Source organism: Melozone crissalis, unplaced genomic scaffold, assembly GCF_028551555.1.
Source record: "Melozone crissalis strain CALT ecotype California unplaced genomic scaffold, PUWL_Pcris_2 ptg000012l_1, whole genome shotgun sequence".
Classification (NCBI taxonomy): domain Eukaryota; kingdom Metazoa; phylum Chordata; class Aves; order Passeriformes; family Passerellidae; genus Melozone; species Melozone crissalis.
Window position 1 is genome coordinate 6,906,180 of NW_026535790.1, and position 21,609 is coordinate 6,927,788.

Below are 21,609 nucleotides of genomic sequence, written 5' to 3' on the forward strand. Positions count from 1 at the left end.
AGATATTTACAGGGAGACAAAGGGACTTCTGCTTTTCTCTACTGACATGTTACAAAACCAAACAAAACCCCAAAAATAAACTCCCCCCAAAAACAGAGCACTACCGAAAAAACCAAAGCATAAAGACAAATATACATTAATTACAATATGCTGCATGTTCTTAGCAAAGATTATTTCATAGAATATTTGCAATGGATGTTCCATGGGTTTTTAAAACCTTAATGGAAAGACAAATCCCAGAATCGCTGAGGCTGGCAGTAGCCTCTTGAGATCCCCTGGCCCAAGTCCTGCTGGAGCAGGGTCAGCTGGAACAGGCTTGCCCAGGACAGTGCCCAGTCTGATTTTTAGTATTTCCATGGGTGGAGATTGCACAGCCTCTCTGGACCACCACTGTACACACACATTATTTATGACTACACTATAAATGCACACACACATTTCTGCTGTAAGCTTACAGAAACTGTGCACTTCTTTATCTAGATTGGCCTTTCAGGATACACTTCCTTTGAGGTCTGGTTTGTGGGGGATTTTTATGTTTGGCTTGTTGATGTTATTGTTGTTGGTGGTGCTGTTAATGCTGTTAATCAGAATATCTGCATGCTGTTTTCCAGATCTCACTGCTTTCAGTTTAGTGATTATGAAACTGCAGACTTTAAGATGATTTTTCAATTACATTCCCTGCCAAGCTATTATTTTAATTAGAACTAAGTTTTCCATTTGTTATTCTCTAGTCTTTCCACTAGCCATCTTTTCTACACTGTGTCTCTCCCAGCTCTCTAAAGAAAAATTCTAAGCACAGTGACCTACCTATATATCATTACAAGGGGGAAAAACACACCTAATCACTGATCTTAGAGGAATGGAGAAAAACCTGTCATACACAGATGCAAGAAGAATGTCCCAAATCTCACCTGATTCCCTAATATCAAAATTGCAGTTCAAATCTATGAATTGCACAGAGGATTGAGAATTTGTTGAGAAGCCATAAAACTATGCCAAGAATGCACGTTACCAGTGCTCCATACTGGGGGAGTGGAAGATAAGAGATAACAGGCAAAATAATACACCACAACTCTTAGATGCCAGAAAAAATCCCTTGGATCATCAAATTTATTTAAGTAATACCATTAGGTTAAGTGGGATGTGGATTTCATTCAGTTATTTTAAGAACTGTGTCTCCCAGTTGACTTGACTGGTCCCTTAGGAGGACTCAATATACACCACTTGGAGTATTTGTTTTTGTTTGGGTTTGTGTTGGGTTTTGTGTGTGTGTGTTCCACCTACCCCCGAATTCCCCACAGAACCCCACAAGCTCTGCAGCCCCACAGGATTCTCACCTGACCTTTGGTGCCTCACAGTCTCTGTTCCTGAGTGTCCCTGTCCTTACACAGCCAGGGGCAGTTTTCTCCTAATTGAGACTTTACCAGTCTTACTTTTACTTTAAGGTGTTCACTGTCCCAAGGCTTTTTTCCTACAAAATATCCAAGACTCTTGGTTCTTCTCTCAGTTAGCCCAATTCTGCTGGAGAACAGCTGCACAACCCCAAAGGGAAGCAGAAGCAATCCCATTCCTGTGCTGGCTGTGAGTTTGGAGGAGCAGACACCTCACAGATCCCACTGCCTGGAACAGAACTGCTTCTCCACACCACACAAAGGGCAGGGAATGGACACACTCTCCTTCTGACAGGATTTATGGCCAAAATGCAGAGCCAAAGGGCCCTCAATGGCCCTGACAGGTGCCAGCCACTTACCCACTCATTTTACAAAAATATAACCAGGCTCCCACCTGTGGATGACAACTGCACAAGAGCAACTTACATGTCTCTTTTTCAGAAACTAGTAGCCACTGTCACAAGAAGAGTTTGGCACAATGAGATAGTCAAGGAAGCCACTGCAGAGCCAAGAGAGGCTGCTGTAATACACAAGGAGCTTTCTATTTTATGTGTACCTGGAAATAATGATTGCATGGCTCCTCACACCCAGCCCTTCACAGCTCCCTCTTCCAGCCAAAGTGGCATGCTCACCAGCTCTGGAAAAGTATTAATTCAGCATGCAAAAACCTCTGGTCATGCACTGCTTCCTTTTTCTGATGGTATCTACATGTGCAATCCCTTCCCATCATTTGGCTCTGAAACAGCAGGTTGGAAAGCTGCAGGCAGCATCATTCCCATCCACCCTCCTGCTGTCAGCAGCAGACAGCCCATCCTTCCCTCCCTTGCCACCTCATGGCTCTCAGACAGCAGCTCATGAAACTCTGGTACAGTGTGTGGGCAGCACATTGTTCTGACTGGTACTTGGGCCGTGCCACGCTGCTGCTCCTCTTGTCAGCTTCCTCCACCAGAGCCCAACTCAACATCCAGTATCAGTCTTCTCCTCCTGCTTCCAAAGAGCCTCAGCCATGTCACTTTTCCTCCAAGCTGTCCTTCCTAAGGACACAGCATCGTGCCTAAAATGCACATCCTGGACCCAGCCTGGCCTCCTTCAGGCAGGGATGCAAAGGCAGAGCCTTGTCCCAAACTCCATGTATGTGAGCAGGCCCACTGCTCATGAGAGGGACTATACACCCATGGCTGCCATGAAATCACAGACACATCTCTGTCATCACTCAGGAGGTGGCAAGTGTGAAGAGCAGAACCAATGAAATAGGAACTTTTGCTGCTTTTTAGCAAGTGGAGCAAGAGTTGTCTCCAGAGAACAGGCATGGAAAAGCACTGCAATACACAGGGCACATGCCTACATGATCAATGCACTGAATGTACTGCCTAATTATCCAGAAAGATGCAGACTAATGAGAACCTGAAATTAGTGTCATTAGTATTGCCCACAGCCATGAACTTGAAAACAGCTCAAATGAAATAGAAGAACCTTAAAATTATGACAGTCCAGGAAACTGACATGTAACATCCACCTCTCAAAATTATCCATTTGTCTTTGTTCAGGGAGTAAATACCTGCATGTAATGAGTGACTAGAAAATCTTAAGCTGCTAATGCACTCCAACTGTTTTGTTATTGATCCTCTGCTGGAAGTTAAAACCTCTTTGACAGAGTTGGCACAGCATATAAATGTTCCTTTGTAAACTCAAGGGACAGTAATTCCACTGGAGCTTAGGCTAACCATGAGAATTTGCAGCAAACCCACCGGGCTCTGCTCACCCGAATTCTTACTCCTGCTTTGCTCTGTGACTGAAATCTCTGGGGCAGAGGGCAGGGGAGAGGAGGAAAATGTGAAAAAGGAGAAGGGAGTAACAGCTCCGGTAACTGCTGGCTCACCCAGGCATGCTGTGATTACCTCCATGGTAAACAAAACCAAACCAGAGCAGAAGCCTCCTACCCTTGCAGTGACATTGGAAAAGCTGGAAACAAAGTTTCTGTACTAACTTGTGCAAGTCAGCTTAACAACACCGCAGAAACAACACTAGAACAGTTCAGCCTCCTACTGGACTACTGCCAAAAGACTCATTCAAGTAAACAAAAGGTTTAAAGGATCACTACCAGAGCTCACAGTAAGCATAATGCTTCCTGCATGAAAATATCCTACCAAAAATACCTTTAAACATTTCAGAATTTTTTAAAGTGCCACTGCATTTCTGTGAACTGCAATCTCTTACACTTATAGACTTTATAAAGTAGTGGCAGGCTAAAATACTCTTGCAAATATCCAATTTTTGGTAAAAAGTAAAAATACTAAATTATTTAAACTACTTTAAATGTGAATTCATCAAGTTCAAAGTTCAAATTTGCTTCTGACTTTCATCATTTCTACAAAAAATTGTTTCTAGCCAAATTAACCAAATTTACTAAATCTGAACTTATAGATGAGCAATAGGTTGGCTGCTCTGGAGGTTTGACAGGACACAGACACCTACCTCATCCATTTCAGTTTTACAGGAAACTAAGAAAAAACACCTTTTCCAGAAGTATTCTAATATTGAATTAAAATTTGTAGGATAGAATGAAAAACATAAATTATGTATTATTTATGCAGAAAAAAACCCCATTATAGAAAATTATCCCTTTTTGTCTGATAGTAATACAACTCTCAAAAATATTTCATCAATACTTGTAGTATACACCAGGTGCAGTTTTTAAACTAAAACTTAGTTATTAAACTAAAACTTAAAAATCTCCTCAACTCCATCGCAGGTTCCAGAGTGCCTGCTGCTGCTCCAAGAGCTGCCCTGGCGGGCGAAGCTCCCGGGATGGACGTGCCAGCACGGCGCAGCACCTGGCCGCGGTAAGAGCGGGCGAGGAGGGTCCCTGGCGGTCACCGCCCGTCCCCCCGGGCACTGGGTCACCCCTCACTCACCATTCTTGCGCTCGGTGAGGGGCGGCAGGCAGGGGCCGGGCTGCAGCGACAGCCCCCGCAGCTCGTGTGCCACGGCCTCGCTGTGCGGGCTGGGCGCCAGCCGCGCCGGGGGCCCGGGCTCGTCCTCGGCGTCCGCCGGCCCCGCGGGCTCCATCCTGGGCTGGCCTCGGCGCTCTGCGGAAACAACGCGGCTCTGGTCACTCTGTGCTCCGGCAGCACCGACAAACGCTTCACACACTGCTCTGCATTCACATCTGGGCTGTGGGCAGTTCCTTTGCACCCAAAATTCACCTTCAGAATTATGGACGTTACCTACCGATCTCGGGGTTGGCAAAAATACAGTCAGGGAATGGATTCCCAGGCAATTTCCAGAAAGCAGGACAGTTCCTCTGCTCACACTGACAGAAACATCACCCCGTGCTCACCCTCACCGGAGCTCCTGTGCCCCACCCTGTGTCCCCACCCGCGTATCAGCACAACATCCCTTTTTCCCAATAGCTTCCATTGAAGAATGCTGAGTTAATATATTATGCTAACATACAAATGGCTTTTAATATTTTCAAGCTCTGCACAACTCTCCTTCAGATCCCAAATCAACGTCAGTATTTATAGAGGACTTCACACCACCAAAGGAGTATATCAGAACTAGTTAATCCTCATTCTCCCCAGTAAGGAAGAATTTTGGCCATCAATATTTTAAAATTAATTTTACTGCACACTAGCTACTTATTGAATAGTTGAAGAAAAGTCCCAATTTACTATAGCCTTCCTTTCTATCATTAGTGTAGTACTTAATCTACAGTAAGGAGAGACAGACGTATGAATTACTGGTACATTTTTATGCCTCACAGAACTATCAAGTCATTAAAATTTCAATAAATCAATATGGACATCAATGAAGTCCTATCCCTGGACTCTTGGAAACTTGAATGATATGAAATATTAACAACTCAGATCCACAAAAATCAAGAAATGTCTTATTATTGTGAGATTTTTTGTTACTCTTATATTATTTTTCTTAAGAAACACAACTGCTTGCCATACTCAGCCTTAAACTTCAAATATTCTGAATATAAATACCACATGTGTTGGGGTATGTATTCAGAATTTGGAAAATGCAATATATGTTTCAATGATCAATACCAAAATATTTCAAGTGTTAACATGATATTTAAAAAACCAAGATGACAAACCAAAGAATGGCCTACACTACAAAAGAATAGAGAATGATGTTCTAAAAATGTGAATTGAAAAATAAGAAACATAAGCAAGTACTGCTTGACATACACCTAAACAGAACAATTATCATGGTTAAGTGCATATTTTTCATTATTTTCCCTAGTTACCAACTGGAGCTTTCACATTAAATGAAGACACATTAACTTACTGTTATGCAAGATTTTCCTTCTTTGTTCTAAGCTTCTAGAAGCATAATTTACTCAGCTCTCACTCGATTTCCTGACATTACACTCTCCTCAAACTCCCACTCACTCATACAAATTAAGTACATTATTAACCAAGCAGGTCTCTTCAGAGCAGAATTTAACTGAAAATTTAGCTGCTTTTCTGTTCATATTCACAGCATTTTATCCACAATTTACTAGTTATGAGTTGCCTTGGAGTCACTTTTCAAAGAGATGAAGCCACGTGAGCTGTATTCATGCTTTTGAACCAGTTGAAATTAATAGAAACACCTTCTTGTACTAAGGCTCAGCATTTGTTATGCTGCAGACTAGCTTTGACTAAATTTTTCCCCCATCACAGGTAAGTAAACATCATGCTTTGAATGCAACTAGCTTGACTTTCACCACATCTACACTGCACTGTGGAATTGGTAACATGTCCATCCCTTCATTTTTATTTCAGGAATGTACAGAAATATGGGTTTATTGTCCAGATCCAACTGAGAACACAGCATGCAATTAAATGATGTTGACTGCAGCACAGCAGCACAACTCAAAACAAGTTTGACTTGTGCTTGATCTGTGGTTTGAACATTAATAGATCAGGTTGGAAGGGACCTTCTGGAGGTCATCTAGTCCATCCCCCCATCTCATGGCATTACCAGCTCTCAGGAACTTGCCTTGTCAGCTTCTGAAACCCCCAAAGCGAGTGATTTCACCACCTGTGGGTAACCTCAGCATGAATGCTCTGCCCACCTGCTTCACACGGAATTTCTTCTGCTGATCATGACTCTTAGGGCCCTATTTTCACTGTGGTTTCATGCAATACATGAATGTCATCATCAGGAAACCTCCAAATCCTAAGTTCTCCAGTGCAGAACTCTAACCCTAATTCTGAACTTTCCAATTCACAGTAAAGTCCCAGATACTGCACTTCCCTTTTCCTAAATCTTTTAGATAGGCTGCTAAAAACCCAGATATGTTCTCAAATGATCCTTTAACTTTAGAACAACCCTATTGCTATGTTGCTACATAATCTTTGAACAAAAGACACTCCAGAATTCCCAGAAAGTCTAAATTCCTCAAATTCTTTACTCATATCTCAAATCACATTTTGCTCTCATTTCTTTTTGTTATTACTTATGAACTGCTGCTGTATCAGACTACAGAAATATTTCTGAGCTAAGAACAACAAATTCTCTTAACCTTCCCCAGAAAGGAAAACACACATCCCCACCCAACATTTCCAGGGTTTTTTTGTAGGGGGAAAAAAAGTCAGTGACCTACATCATGAACATCTGGCATAGATACACTAGGATTCTTACAGCTCCTTACTGAATCAATGAACAGAACTTCTAAAAAATATTAGAAAGATGGCAAATTGAAGACTTACAATAATATAAACAATTAATTTGTTTCTTATCTCTTGGCTTATTAGAATCTAATAAAGAATTCATTCAGCTGTTCAACTTTCTGAACTTGGCATCCATGAAATTAATAGTTTGCCTTTGGCATAAGGTTTTCCTTATTGATTGAAAAAACTAATTTAGGAACTTAAAAATAACTTTTATAAATATCTTTCCAAACAACCAAACAAAAAAAAAAAAAAGAAAGAGGACAAAAAACATCTGTAAACATCTCTGTAAACATATTTTTACACTGCTGCATGTATGATAACAAACCATTACCATTTTCTAGCACACTCATTTTAACAGCTCCAGATGAACACAGCTGCTTTAGCATCAGGTGCAGGCTACAACCAGCAGCATTTACTTCACATAAAACTCAACTAAATATATGCAGAATATATCCCATCTATTTTCAGTCTTCAAAAGCCATTTCATTCTGATGTTTCTAATACAACCGTTTGTACATCAACAATCCAAACACGAAAATGAGTAGTAGAAAATATTTATTCACCTTGTTTAAAATCAAACCCTGTACAACACTTTATCCAGCAACCATCTGCAAAACTAAGAAACCTCTGATTTAGAATAAAGCCCATGATACTCTCACATTTTATATTAAAGATAACAATTTGCCTCCCCTTTCTCGTTTGTTTGAAGCCTCCTCAATCCTGAAGAATTATTTCAGATTTGCCATCTGCATTTACAGATGGTAACCATTATCTGTGTAACCCCTGAATTGAAGCAGATCTACACACAAAGTATATTAATAACATAACTGAAACTCAACAGTTAAAACATGTACAGGGAAATACAATTTTAAAAACTCCATTCTACTAAAGTTTCAATACTCTACTTGCATATCATATCATCACTCTACTAACATAATCCAAGAAAGCACCTTTTATACCAGGCTGATCTGACAAAAATCAGTTGTCACTCAAGGGGTTTCCACTTCCTTCCTTGCAACTAAGACACCTGAAGTTAAAGTTGTGTGAGCCATTTCTCTGCTCCATTTCTGCTTATGAACTGTTGCAAAGCATAATACCAACTTATTTCCAGAAACTAAAAATCACATTACTCAATTGTTCCAACAGTCTTAAATGATTACAGGTAGCTGGTTTGGGTTTTTGTTTGTTGTTTTTTTTTTTTTTTTTTTTTTTAACATAGAAACAGCAAAATGTTAAATAGTAGAGTGAAAATTAAAAAAAAATTCCTACTTAGCCTTTAGAATACATTATCAAAATAGAACCTCCACCAGCACTGCTAGGAGGCTTCGGTTCACATTTCCCTGACAAGTACACAGGAACAGTGCTCCAGCACTGGCAAACCAGAACTCCTGTACAATGTATGAGCCTTATGTAAGTGTTCTCACAGATTGTAGGTGGTTGCTATCTTCTTAACTGCTGAAGACAAACGCTCCTTTTATTTTTAAACATTTTATCTTCATAAGACAAAATGTATCTCCTTGGAAAAATCTTATCATCTTATACTTCCCTGCTACTTGAGACACCAGAACTGGTATTTTATTTGGCACAAGCTCTGAAGTCTGGATGACACTTCAGTAGTAAACCAGCTTTTATTTTAGTAATCTGCTGGAAAATAACAGTTCAAGAATGACAATGCATTCAAGCTTTGGCCAAGTCAACTGGCTGACATTAACACTGCTCACTTACTCACACCTGCAAGGAACCTGTACCCAGTACAGTACTGAATAAACAGTCATCAGATATTAGCAATATCAGCTCCAGGATTTTCAGAATCGTGGTGTGAACATGAGCATTCAGTTTCTCCATTTATAAAACTCAGCAAAATTTAAAACTCTAGCAGTTTGTAATATACCAGAATCTTCAGTGGGGAGAATACTAGAAATGTCAAAAGTTGGGTTTGTTTTGTTTTTCTTACCTTTTTCTTCAATGTATCAGAAAACACTAAAAGAGATCCTCAAAAAGTGTGAGATCCAGCAGGTTAACCAACAGCTGCCAAGGCAGCCATTGCATTAAGCTTTTTAGTCTCCCTGTCAGTGCCTGGAAAGACTTGGTGATCTGTGCAGTGGGAACAGTGCTTTCTGACACTGAGGCCCATAAGCACTTTGGGGGCTGTTATAGTTTGAAATATTCCTTCCATTTGAGCAGTGGGCACTAATGACCTGGGAGGACGTGAGCAGTCACAATCTGAGACTGACGTGGCAATTCCCCTTCCCCTCTCATGAAGAAGGGCAAGGACTGTGCTTTCAGAATCAGCAGACCTACCCATGCCTACACAAGCCTACAGCAAACTTCCTTCCTGGGCTACACGAGTCCAGTCCAGTGGTCAGAGCCTTGGAATGCTCAGTGTCTCCTTTCTTCCGAGGATCAGCACACATCAGGCCTGAACATAAACAAAGCAGTCGGGAACACTGAGCTCACTGCAGTGCGGGAATTGGGAGCTCCAGAGTCACTTCCCGGAGAGGAGCCCTGGGCATGGAACACCACTCTAAGGACAGGAAGAGACACAGGCTTTTAAAGGATGGCTCCTCTGGGCATGCTGCCTATCAGCCAGGGGTAAAGAGAATTACACAAACAAATCATGCCTTGGCTGCAGTCTCCACCTCCATCAGCTCCTGGAGCAACCCCAAAGAGGGGCTGTGCTCCAGAGGGTGACACTCCTCAGCCCCAGCGGCTGCTGCAGTCAGAAACACAGCAAGGGCTGTGGGGGCACAAACCCTGATGGGACAGCACAGCCTCACCTCTGCTGGGCTGACACCTTCCTACACACACCCCCTTACAGCAGCATGGGAACTTGGACATGGAAACTGACATTAATCACCATATTGAAAGAGAAACTGCAATCTCACAGTTAAACACAATGTCGATAAACCTAATTAATTAAGTTTTGTAGTCAAATACAGGGCAATAAGGATTCCAATCATACAGCTATTTTTATGAAGGTAATTATACAAAAGCAGAAAAAGATGAGAAATAGCAGCTGACTAACCATGAGTAATCACCTTGGATTATGCATTATGAAAAACTCACTATTACTATTCATTTCTTTAAAAAACAGTGTGCAGAAGTATCTGACAAAACTGAGGTCCTGTCACGCTTCTCACTGTTCCAGTACCTGGAATAATGTGTTTCTTCCAGGAGCAGAGTCCTCCTGGACTGGTTGATACTGCAGAAAAATATCCACTTTTATTAAATAACTGAGATTAAATTTTTGTAACTGTCTGCTCTAGCTAAATTAATACCACTGAACAGACACCAAAAGACCTCCAGAAACTCATTTAACACTTCTGCATATTTTGATGACAATGCTACATTGAGATTCTCTTTACTAATTCTTCAGAGGAAGTCTTTAAATCTTAAGTCTTTGGACTGATCCAAAAATGAAAAATGAATAAGCTACAGTGGCAAATGCACATCGTCCATGAGGTAATGTATAGAGAATTACTTGTACCTGGACAGAGGCTGGGGATGAGTCAGGAGAATCCTTGATGATACATTCATTCCCTCCACTGCTACCTCCAGGCAGGAAAAAAAATCAAAGTAATTGGTAATGGGAGCTGAGCCCTGCTAAGTGCAAATGAATTACCCTGCAGAGTGGGGCTGTGAGGAATAAAGGCAGCCTCCCACAGCTCCATTAAAGTGTGGGGAAACTAAAGCCTACCCTGTCGCTGTGCAGGGCCATGGAGATGATTTATCTATTCTTTTCTCACATCACTGCCTGCTCAAACAAGAGTTCGTGAAATCTGGGCTACACATCAACCTTCACTGGGAAGCATCTACCTCATAGCAATGTTGTGAAGCTTAGTGTTTAAATACCTTAAGGTTTCATACAAATGTTTAAAGTAATTGTAAATATTACAACTATCTTCTGTATTCACATTTCAAGGGCTTCAAAATGATAATAATAGAACTTATTCAAAATGCTCAATTTTTTACAAATATTTTAAATATAGCAAAGGTTCAATATGCACAACAGTCATCACTGAAACAGAACCCATACCTTCAGACAGAAGTGATGTTTAAATTGTTTACTGATTATATAAAACTGTTCAACTATGTCATCTTCCTTTAAGAAACAGTTGAGAAACTCCGCAGTGTGCACCAAAACCAATAAATTGGTCTGAGGGACCAAAGAAAAAGTAAGCTAACATTAGCTGCCTCTTAAGGGTACCACCCAGTCAACAAGCTCCATTTTTAGGGAGAAGTCTGAACTGCTCTGCAATTCCATCCTGCACGAGAGATGCTCATCTCTGGAGAGCTGTTTAAGACTGGCACGGAAGCAAACATCCATTAACCCACCCTGGTAACCCAGGACAGCCTTCAACTCACCTTCCACTGACACAATACTTCATAAACAGAACCTGTGCTGTGTTAACTTGCAGTGTTTGCAGCAGAGTTCATAAAGATTTATGCTGAAAACTCTGAATCAAGAGAAGACAATGATTTGTTTATTCTACAACTAAATCCATCTTCCCTAAGAGCACTTAGCAGCAAGCAGAATTCTGGCCACAATACCTGAAATGTAGAAGACATTGACCCATAACTTGTTTTAAGTGAAGGACTTCAGGCACAGTCCTCAACAACTTTTTACTTTCAATCACCATATGACCAGACATAATTTGATTTAATCTCATATTTTCTGTGGATATTCTTAATAAAAAATGCTCCTCTTAAGGCAACATTAAGTGGTTCAGCTGGTTCCACTTGATTAAATAAATACAAAGCTGTCATTGCACATATCCTCACGAGTTCTATTAAAATAAAGAGCTTCATAAAAAGACTTAAAACTAGATAGGCAAAACATGAAGTAGTGTCTTATTTACGTGTTACTGTATAAGGAAATAAGTTGTATGCAAATGGTCAGAAAAATCTAAATTTGACATTCCTATTTTTCAGTCTGTGAAGATGATGTTGATTGCCAATATTCTAAATTTGTTTTAATTCTCTAATTTAAGAAGCTGACATTAACACTGGCAACAAATACATTCAGGCTGAGTTTACAAAGCAACACAAGGTCAGTTTTACACCTAAATTTAGCAGGGCAAAGAAACAAAGAAACCAACCAAACAACTAATGCAGCTATCTGCATTAGTGTGGTGTACAAACAAATGATTCTCCTAGTTTCTCACCTTCATAAATATCTACATATTTAAATAATGTTTTTTTCCAATGAAACATTGTGACATATGACTTCCAAAGCCACTTATTTGAATTCCAATTAGCAAAAATCCCAAAGTTATTAATTTCAGTTTTAATATGAAGTGCTTTGCAGGAGTGTTTGAGTAATTGTGCCATCAACTCAGATTAACCTGCTCAGAAGCAAGTTCAGCTCTTCTGGTCTATGACAGAACTTTGTGAAAGCAATTAGTAAGGTCCCACGTGCTCCATGATTTTCTGTGGCCAGCAAACACAAAGTGTAGCCAGAAGAATCTATTTATGTAATTGAAGTTGCCAACATGGGAAAAAATCAAAACTCAAGTGCTTGTTTTTGTATAATAAAGGCACTTGGTAGCTCAGACAATACTTCATAACTTTTATCAATGAATTGGATCATGATCTTTCCCTGTGTGTTCAGAGACCTTTGATAACCAAAACAGAGGTCCTTCTTAAAAATGAATGTTGGAAAAGCTCTTAAGGCAATTCAGGAAAGGTTAGATGACTCCATGATTTCATTTGTTTGCTTGGATACTGTGAGATGTTCCCATTTATGACTAAGCTGCAGGTGCTACTCTGTTTATTTTACTGCCTGCAAACCAAGCCCTTGAATTGAACAAAGCAAGGAAAGCACAAGGATTCAAACCAAAGAGGAAGGAACTGCAGGACTGCCTCCCATTGAATGTGCTGCTTTCTACCTCAGATCAGAAGTGGGACTGATTGCACAATCATTTCTAGTAGATGAGATTCCTTGAAAAATCTATGTTTGCTTATTTTTATATCTACACACTTTACAAAGATTAGCAAAGTTTTATTATTGAAATTTGATTATTAATTATTGTAATTATTGTATTATTGTAATATTTGCAGTTAAATTTGTCTTTAAAAATGCAATCAATTTCTATTGGACAGAATTTAACATACTATTTACATTCAGCAAGAACATAAGTGTTAACTAGACATTTATTCAAAATAATGTAAGCATAATTAAGAGATTACAAGCAACTTCAATTTAGGGGATCTTGCAAAAATCAGAATCATTATGTCTGAGCTGAAATTCAGTGACGTGTGCAGAAGGTCCTCAATTAAGCAGTCTCTACACACAAGTTTAGGAAAGCTAAGAAAATCTCTCTCACACAAACCTTTTGCTGCATATTGACTGGACCAACACAGCTACTTTGATGTATTAACAATGCAAACAGTAACCTGAATTAGCTCCCATGGAAACCAGTCAACTTGTTGCTCCCAACTTCTGAAAATGAAACTTTTAGTATTTAATCTGCTAATGGACAAAAGGAAAACTTAGAAGGTGACACATTCATGTTTAATTAAAAAAATATATAAATCAACTTGCGGTACGTCGCAAGCAGCAATTTACTGCACATTCTTTACCTGATTAACACCAAGTGCTTAAGAGTTCACCTACAATATTCTTTCCTGTTTCTTACTTCTAATCCCACATTGTGTTACATGGCCTCATTTTTATACAGCAATGACAAAGAGTCACAATCTGAATGCAATTATATCACTTCTACAAGATTTACACCTTACAGCATCTTCCTAAGAATTAAAGTCAGGGTTTTTTTTAATAGAAACAATAGGGATGTAGACTGGAAGAATGTTGAATTCCATACAGTTAAGCAGACTTCCAGGAAGAAAAATCCCACAACAAACAACAAAATCCCAGCCCTGACACTCCTAAACACTGGAAATTAAGCAAGAAAATATACCACACACATAGTATTATGACTAACAGCATAACAAGTTATTTGATAAAGACAAAATTACACTCTTCACTTAACAGAAGCCAAATTTTTACTTTTCAAATCAAACACATTTCTTCTAACAAGGAACAGGATGGGACCACAGGAAGGAATATAACTTACTGCTTCTTTATAAATATAGATCCAAGATCATAACTCATGAAGTCTAATCTCCAGACCAACACCCATATTCTAAAATAATCAGAAAAGGTATGTTATTAGTATGGTGCCTGAAAACTCTGATGTTCCAAACAGTTTAATGCTATAATCCACAGTCCATGCCCTCAGTATTTTAAGAACCAATTTCTCACGATCTCCAAAGCTAAAATGAACTTGAATTCTATCTTCCCTACTGAAAGTAGCTAAGAAACTCTGGGTCAGGAGAGTTTATGTTGCCTAAGGCCAGTTTCAAAGAAGTCTTATCTGTTAAACTATTGTGTTCCAATATTTCATTCCATACAAAGCTGCTTGTTTAAAAATAAGTAAGAAATAGATGGTAACATAAAATTGTTTACAGTAGATTACAAATTTCTGCACTTAGCAGCTGTCACACATTTACTTTCTGTAGTTCTTGTAGTTTGAGCAGCACTCAAAATATTTTAAAAAGATACTACAAAGCTTTATTAGAAACTCTGTTGGAAAATACAAGATATTTGTTAAATGTAATCTGGTATCAGATATAAATACTGTAGCCAAGGAGTTTTTTCCCTTGGTTTATTTTCATTGTTCTTTTTCTACTGTCAGACAATAGTTATTTTTTCCCCAGATTACTTCAATACCCACTTTCCTGATTTCTATTCTTGTATTCTCTATTTTCTTCTATCCTCCATCTATCACTAAATCACCTGAACTCAGTTTTACCCATCAAAAATGCTCTGTATACCATCCTTCCTCGACAACCTTCTCTTGACCATGTTCCTCAGGCAGCCAGCACAAGGCTTGGCTTAGGCTTTCCAAAGTCTCCCACCTATGCCAAGAACCCACAGGCAGCAGGGAGACACCTTGGAATTCTCTCCTGCCCCAGCTGCCTTCAGGCCCCAGCTGCCCCAGGTACTGGAGAGCAGCTGGTGCAGAACAGTGCCCAAGGCTCTCCTGGGAGTGTGGCTTTCCCTGCAGCACAGGGAGGCAGTCCCAGTGTTTTACCCATCCCCAGGTCACACTGGGGGCTGGGCTGGCTCCACATTCCCACCTGAGCTCCTGCCCACAGCCTTCCCAGCACAGCCAGGATGAACTATGGGCCACAGCAGGTTCTCACCACCTGCATTTCACCCCTTCCAGGAGATTCCACTTTTCTCTTTTACCAATTTTGCACGACAAGTTTTTTAAATTAGGCTTCTGATGCAGGACCTGGTAAAAGAGTCATCAAATGGTTTAACTGGCAGAACAGGGGAAGGGTGGAACATCTGGCAGAGGAGGGAGGATCTGATTCCAGAAGAAATCACAAAATACACTCAGTTATTCACAGAAGCAAAGAAAGTTGGTTAAAACTGCCTAAAGATACAGAGAGAATTATTTAGGGCTTGATTCACACAGGAATACTTGTAATTCCCATAACCATAGAGACAGTTCATATTTTGCAAAAACTGACAGTATTTGCTCAGTACTTTGTATTTGAGTGCTGCTGTATTATTTGACATTAACATAAAGAAGCATTACTGTAATTAACCCACACAAATTCAGAAATAATAAAGACTGCAAAATAAAGCAGTAACTTCTCTTTAATTAAGTATTTACTAGAAAGACCATAAGTGAGCTCTACCCTCATAAAGTGGGTATTAAATACCTTCTGCAGTCCAGACACTGCAAATGAAATTAATGTTGAAAACATTAAGTAGAAAATGGTGATGTTTGCAGTTGTTTCTATAAATTCCTAATTTATACAGGTTACAAATCTTTAACAAAAACCTTATAAATATAGTAAGTATACTTATAAAGAGTATAACTGTACAAAGAGTACAAATTACATACTGAAAAACATTAGCCAAACATTAAGGCTTTTCTTTTTTGGTACCTGTCTTAGTTGTACTTTCCATGGAAAAATATGTTTAAAATTTTATTTTTAAAAATGAAATCCTAAAAAAATAGTGTACCAAGTGATATATAATGAAAAAACACACTCAAAAATAGTTCAGAGTGATTTATTACTCCATTCAAAAACTCCTGAAATAACTTAATACACTAACAATTTCAACCCATTTTAATGAGTTTCTCTGCCTCTTTTACATTTAAAGAATGACTAAGATTCTAATTTTAATGTCTCTAGAATTTGTAAACAAGTTTTCAGCAACTGTTCCCTAGCCTTCCAGCAGGCTTCTAGTATTAGACACAAAATGTGGAAACATGAACACAACTGCGTGTCCTTCTCAGGTAGGTAACTAGGACCACCTATGTCATAAATTCACTTAGAAGGATAGCAAACCAGTGGGTGTCCTTTTTGTCTTTATTTTTTGTTTTGTTAATTTGTGTTTCACTAGTTGGTGGAAAGATCAAAACTGTGTGTAACCAGGACTTCTCTCTCCTTTGTTGCTTTTGGCACCATGCCCAAGTAAAAGCCCCTTCTCCAACATTTAATTAATGCTTAAGCCAAGTACCAAATATGAAATCTTAAAATACTCTCTACTGAGTCAACAACCAGAGAGATCCAGTTTATTGCCCAAGTGCAAAACTGTTACATTAACATCTGGATTTAATAACAGTAATCTGAACACTTCAATAAATTCCGTAATGTGCATTTGCTTTGGAGTTTCAGGATATGGCAGATTTTTGTGGTAGACATCAATCTTTGCCACAGAAGGAAAGTTTGAAAAAAGTTGTATCCTGTAACTAACACTGGGCAATTCTGGCTCTTGAACTTCAGGTGCTAAAAATGTTTCAAAACAATGCTAGGAATACAGCACAGCATGGAAAAAGAAGCATTTCTTCATCTGAAGAAGCAAACGTGAAACATTCATGGCTGTCAAGTGCAAATAGTCTTAATTTCAGTGGTTCATCTTTGTTTTTTTGACATGCAGCTAAAAAAGCAGCAGATTTATTCACAGTAAGAACCAAAGGTTGTAGATTCACTAAAGGAGGACACAAAGTGAACTGGTTTGCCAAGTGTAATCAAACCTGCTCTTCATGGAGCCTGCACACAGCCCTACACACACCTTGCCTTCAGGTCAGGGGAAGCTCCCCTAGCTTTAAATGTTTCTAGTTGGGCTTTTTTGCCTAACACAGTTCTGGGGTTTGTTGGAACACATCAGTGTACAGATACATACCCCCTTCTGTGTATATCCAGTTCTGCACATCGTGTTCTTCCAGTCTCTGCAGCAGCTCCTAGCCATGACAGTCGTGTGCAGTGTCTGCTTTTTCTGTAGAGGTGGAACCAATGCTCTGGTTCATCTAGGAGGCCTCAGTGGAAACTATCAAGAGGCTTTAAGACTTGGTTATCCCGAAAATCAGGCAACCTGTCCCACCCTCTTTTTCCCACACTGAAGATGAGGAGGGAAGGGCAGGATCAGAATTTTCACCATTTAGCGATCAGCCAAACTCCAGAAGCACACAGGTCCAGAACTGAGAATGTTTAGTCAATATAACCCGAGTTCCTTGTTTTACTGAGCTGCTTGACTTCCCTTGTTAACACCTCCTGAAACAGCACTGTCAGCAGAGGCAAACACCCTTGGTGACTCCCTTTGAGAGAGAATTTTCCTCATCTATAACTGGATTGATTTAACCAAACCACACAGGATCTGGAGTCCCTCTGGAGGTGCTGTGCTGGTACAAGCCTGAGTCACTGCAGAAAAACTGTTAAAAGTAAACAAAATGTTCTACAGGCCGAAGTTTTAATATCAAAACCATTCACATGTGGAAAAAAGCTAACATCTATGAAGGCTTGCAAGCAAGACAGTCCTTTAAGAAGAGAAAATATTGTTTAATCAGCATATGAGTAGTTAAGTCATACTCTTAAGAGGTGATTAAAACCCACTCACATCAAAGGCCAAAGCATAAAATCACAATAACTTGCTCTTCAGTTTACGTAATACAAGTACTACATATAACCAAATTTCTGTTTGTATAGGAACAGATCTCGTGGAAAACCTTCCATTTTAACAGGATTATAAAACCTTAAGCACAACTTAAAGGGATACAATGCTCAGTAAAAAAATAGCGTAGCAGCTTTATTAAAAAAAACTTATTTAAAAAGTTTAAATTTTTTAAGCTACAGCACTTACCTTGTATCTCTAGCACCCTTGTAGAGTGTCTGTTTCAGCACATTCCTGGTTGGTTGGAAAGTAAAAAGGAAAAACAAAAATCACAAAGATGTCTCAAGGATTTGTTATTTTAAAAGTTACATATTTTGTTCTACCTGAGCATTACATTCTTAAGAATACTAGCTCAGCTTTCTCAGCTTCTGCAGTTTTCAGATGTAAGAGTGTGTTATTAGGTTAAAATCCTGAGAGTAAAGTGATTTTAATATACTTCATGTGCATCTTTTAGCACCTTTTATACCTGCTCAAATTCTAAGATGATATTTGTCTTTCCAATTACCTCTGGCAAGAACAGCAGTACCAGAGGTGCATCATCTGCTCCTTTTAGCTCAACTGCAGTACACAAACTCAGCCCTAGTTCCTTCAAGTCTTCACACCTGCAAGTGCCAATTATACAACAGAAATGCATTTTAGTCTTCTATAGATTCCAATACAATGGAATGTTTACAAAAAAGGAAATTGTTCCTATCCACATTTTGCCTTTCTGCTATGTCAAATGGACCTGTTCCAACATCAACATTTCATTTATTGGAATACTTTAGACTGTGTGTGTACATATATACATATACAGACACATATGATTAAGTCAATAGAAACCTACTGCTCACTGTATTTAGAAAAGTTTAAAAACAGTTATTTTAAATCTGGCATTTATCAAACACTGTTTCATACAGCAACACTAATGGAGTTTGCCAGTTCTGGCTTTGAACCCACAGGTATCAGACTTAGAACGTCCCTGACACTGCTCAGCCACACAATTTTACTTTTGATCCCAGAGATGAATCCTATCAGACTACTTTTAATTCTTTTAAAGGCTGAAGCTGATGTTATGGTTCCTGTACATGTCAGTGACAGAGGTTAAAAAGCTGCACATGCAAAAAACCAAAGCAAAACACACAAGAGGAAGAGGTTACAAGACGGAAATGCCAAAAAGAGCCAAAAAGGCCCACAAAAATAAATGGCCTATGATAAAATATATTCCCTCTTCCTTCCAATAATCATTTCATCAGTAATCTAAACGCTGTTTAAAAAACCCCAAACCTCAACTAAGCATATTCCCTATCCAATATTTTTAAGTATTTTATGCATATAAATCACTAAATTTGTTTGAATATCTATGTATTAACCCTCACTATTAAAGCTGTTTGATACTACCTTATAATTCAACAGAATCTGACAAACAAAAGGTAAATATAAAGGCGATTTCCATGTTATTGTATGACTGCTTCTAAAAACTCATTTGCATCATTAAATTCAGATTTCTACATTTCTCGAAATACTGCCAAATCCTGAAAGATATTCTGTACTCCCAACAATGTACTAAGGATGTTCAGCTTCCAGGTGTTTTTATTTGCTGGTGTCATTACCAGGCAGCAATCTAGTCAAGTTTTAAATGCAAGTTAGACCACAAAGTCACATCTGCCCTAAGCAATAACACAGGACAGAAAACTTTAGAAAGGGACAAGATAAAATGTCACACATTAAGAGAAGAATTTTATGAAATTCCAGCTGTGCCTTTGTTGAAAGTTTTAAAACCTCAATTAACTCAAAACCTGGGCATTTTTTCTCACGAAGGAAAAGATGTAGCATGAGGAAGAAATGTGAACACCTTCCCATAAAGAAGAACTTCAGATCATGCTGTACTCACAGGACAGTAAAATCTTGGCTTTTTTTCTTAAAAGGTGAGTGATGTTTAAGTTTTAACTATTTTAGACATATTGACACACTAGACTTTATGGAGATGTTTTTGAAACATTCATAAAAAGATAATTTTCCTGATATTTACTTTATAGCTAAACAAACAGGATTTTTTCACTTTAAATCCTGTAGTCGTTATTTCAGCCAATTGCCTGCAGCAGGCAGAAGTCCTGGTTATCTCTTGACTGCACTGAGACTGACTAACAGCAATTTTCTGCACTGCACACTTGCACACCAAGACAAAACCCACGTAAATGGAACAAAGGCAAATGTATGTGCTGGCAGAAAAGGCACGGCACGGCAGCACAGCTCTGCACCTGGCTGCCCGCGTCCCCAGGAATGTCACAGCCGCGAGTGCCAGCCAAGGGATCTGTGCATGCAGGTGCTGGGGATACATACACTTGTTAACAGCGCTCATTCTGGAATCATGGAATCATGAGGCTTGGAAGAGACCTTTTATATGGCCCAGTCCAACCATCGAACCAGCACTGCTACTGAAACCTCTAAAGCACATCACCCAGCGCCACATCGTCTTTTAAACGCCGTACGGATGGTGACTCCACCACCTGCCTGGGCAACCTATTCCACGCTAAAATGGACTGACCGAGTGCCATCTAAATCCAGGCATGCCGCAGAAAACGAGCCGAACTCGTTACCAGCCCCTGCTCTAAGGGTCGCGGCTCTCCTCACAGCCCAGTGACCTCCGCTGCAGCTCCGCGATCGGGGACACGGAGGGCTCCGCTCTCCCCCGGGCGAGGCGCTCCCATCTCAACGCCCGCAGGGCTCGGGCCGGGCCCGCAGCGCCGCCCTGCAGCCCGCAGCCCCGCACCGCCCGCGGGAGCGAGTGTTCCTCCCTAGCAAACAATAACACAGCGCACATCCACCACGGCGGGGCCGGAGCGAGCCGTCCCAGGGCGCGGTGCGGACACCGGCACCTCCACCTGCTCGGGGCCCGGAGCGGCCCGGCGGGGCTGGGGGGCCGCCCCTCCGTGTGCCCGGCTGCGGCCTGACGGGGACCCTGCCCGCCTCCGGCAGAGAGGGGGCGGCCGCCGATCTCGGCACTCCCGCCCCCCGCAACCTCCTTCGGAAGGCTCTGCGGGCGGGGCGGCGCGCAGCCCACCCCGGGGCCGGGCGGCGATGGCTGCCGGCGGTGCCGCTCTCGCCCAGCGGCCCGGCCCGGCTCGGCCCCGTTCCAGCGCGCGGCAGCGCGGCCGCCCGGTGCGGCGCGGACCCGGTGAGGCGGCGCCCGGCCGCGCGCGCCCCGCGCCCCCCGCCCGCACTGCCCCGCTCACCCCGGCCCGCCGCGGCCATGTTCCTCTCGCGAGCTCTGCGCCCGGGACCGCCCTCCCCGGGCGCGCGCCCCGGCGGTTGGCCCGCGGGCGGGGGCGGGGGAGCCGCGCGCGCTGGCGCCGCGCACGTGCGGGAGGCGGGGCGGCACATCCGGGCACTCGCGCCCTCAGAGAGCCGGGCTGGGGGGCGCCGGTCCCGGCTGCCTCCGGTGCGGGGTTACTGAACCGTTGAGGTTGGACACGAACTCTGAGATCATCGAGGCTAACCTGTGACCGAGCACCACCGTGTCAACCAGACCGTGGCACTAAGGGCCACGTCCAGCCTGTCCTTAAACACCTCCAGGGACGGTGACTCC

At 41.1% G+C, this 21,609-nt stretch overlaps 1 protein-coding gene across 2 annotated transcripts in view; it reads right to left on the bottom strand.

The window, feature by feature from the left end:
• MRTFB (myocardin related transcription factor B) overlaps positions 1-21,292 on the bottom strand; it is a 67,506-nt gene extending 46,214 nt beyond the window's left edge. Inside the window, exons 1-3 of one of the 2 annotated variants that reach the window (XM_054270592.1) lie at positions 21,257-21,292; positions 18,231-18,275; positions 4,307-4,480 (exon numbers count right to left, since the gene is read on the bottom strand). In XM_054270592.1, the coding sequence (XP_054126567.1) occupies positions 4,307-4,460 (154 nt within the window). In that variant the 5' untranslated portion in view covers positions 4,461-4,480; positions 18,231-18,275; positions 21,257-21,292. Of the gene's footprint in view, positions 1-4,306; positions 4,481-18,230; positions 18,276-20,363; positions 20,383-21,256 lie in introns of those variants that run through there. The other variant, XM_054270594.1, reaches the window with a different exon arrangement.
• Positions 21,293-21,609: the final 317 nt, after the last annotated feature.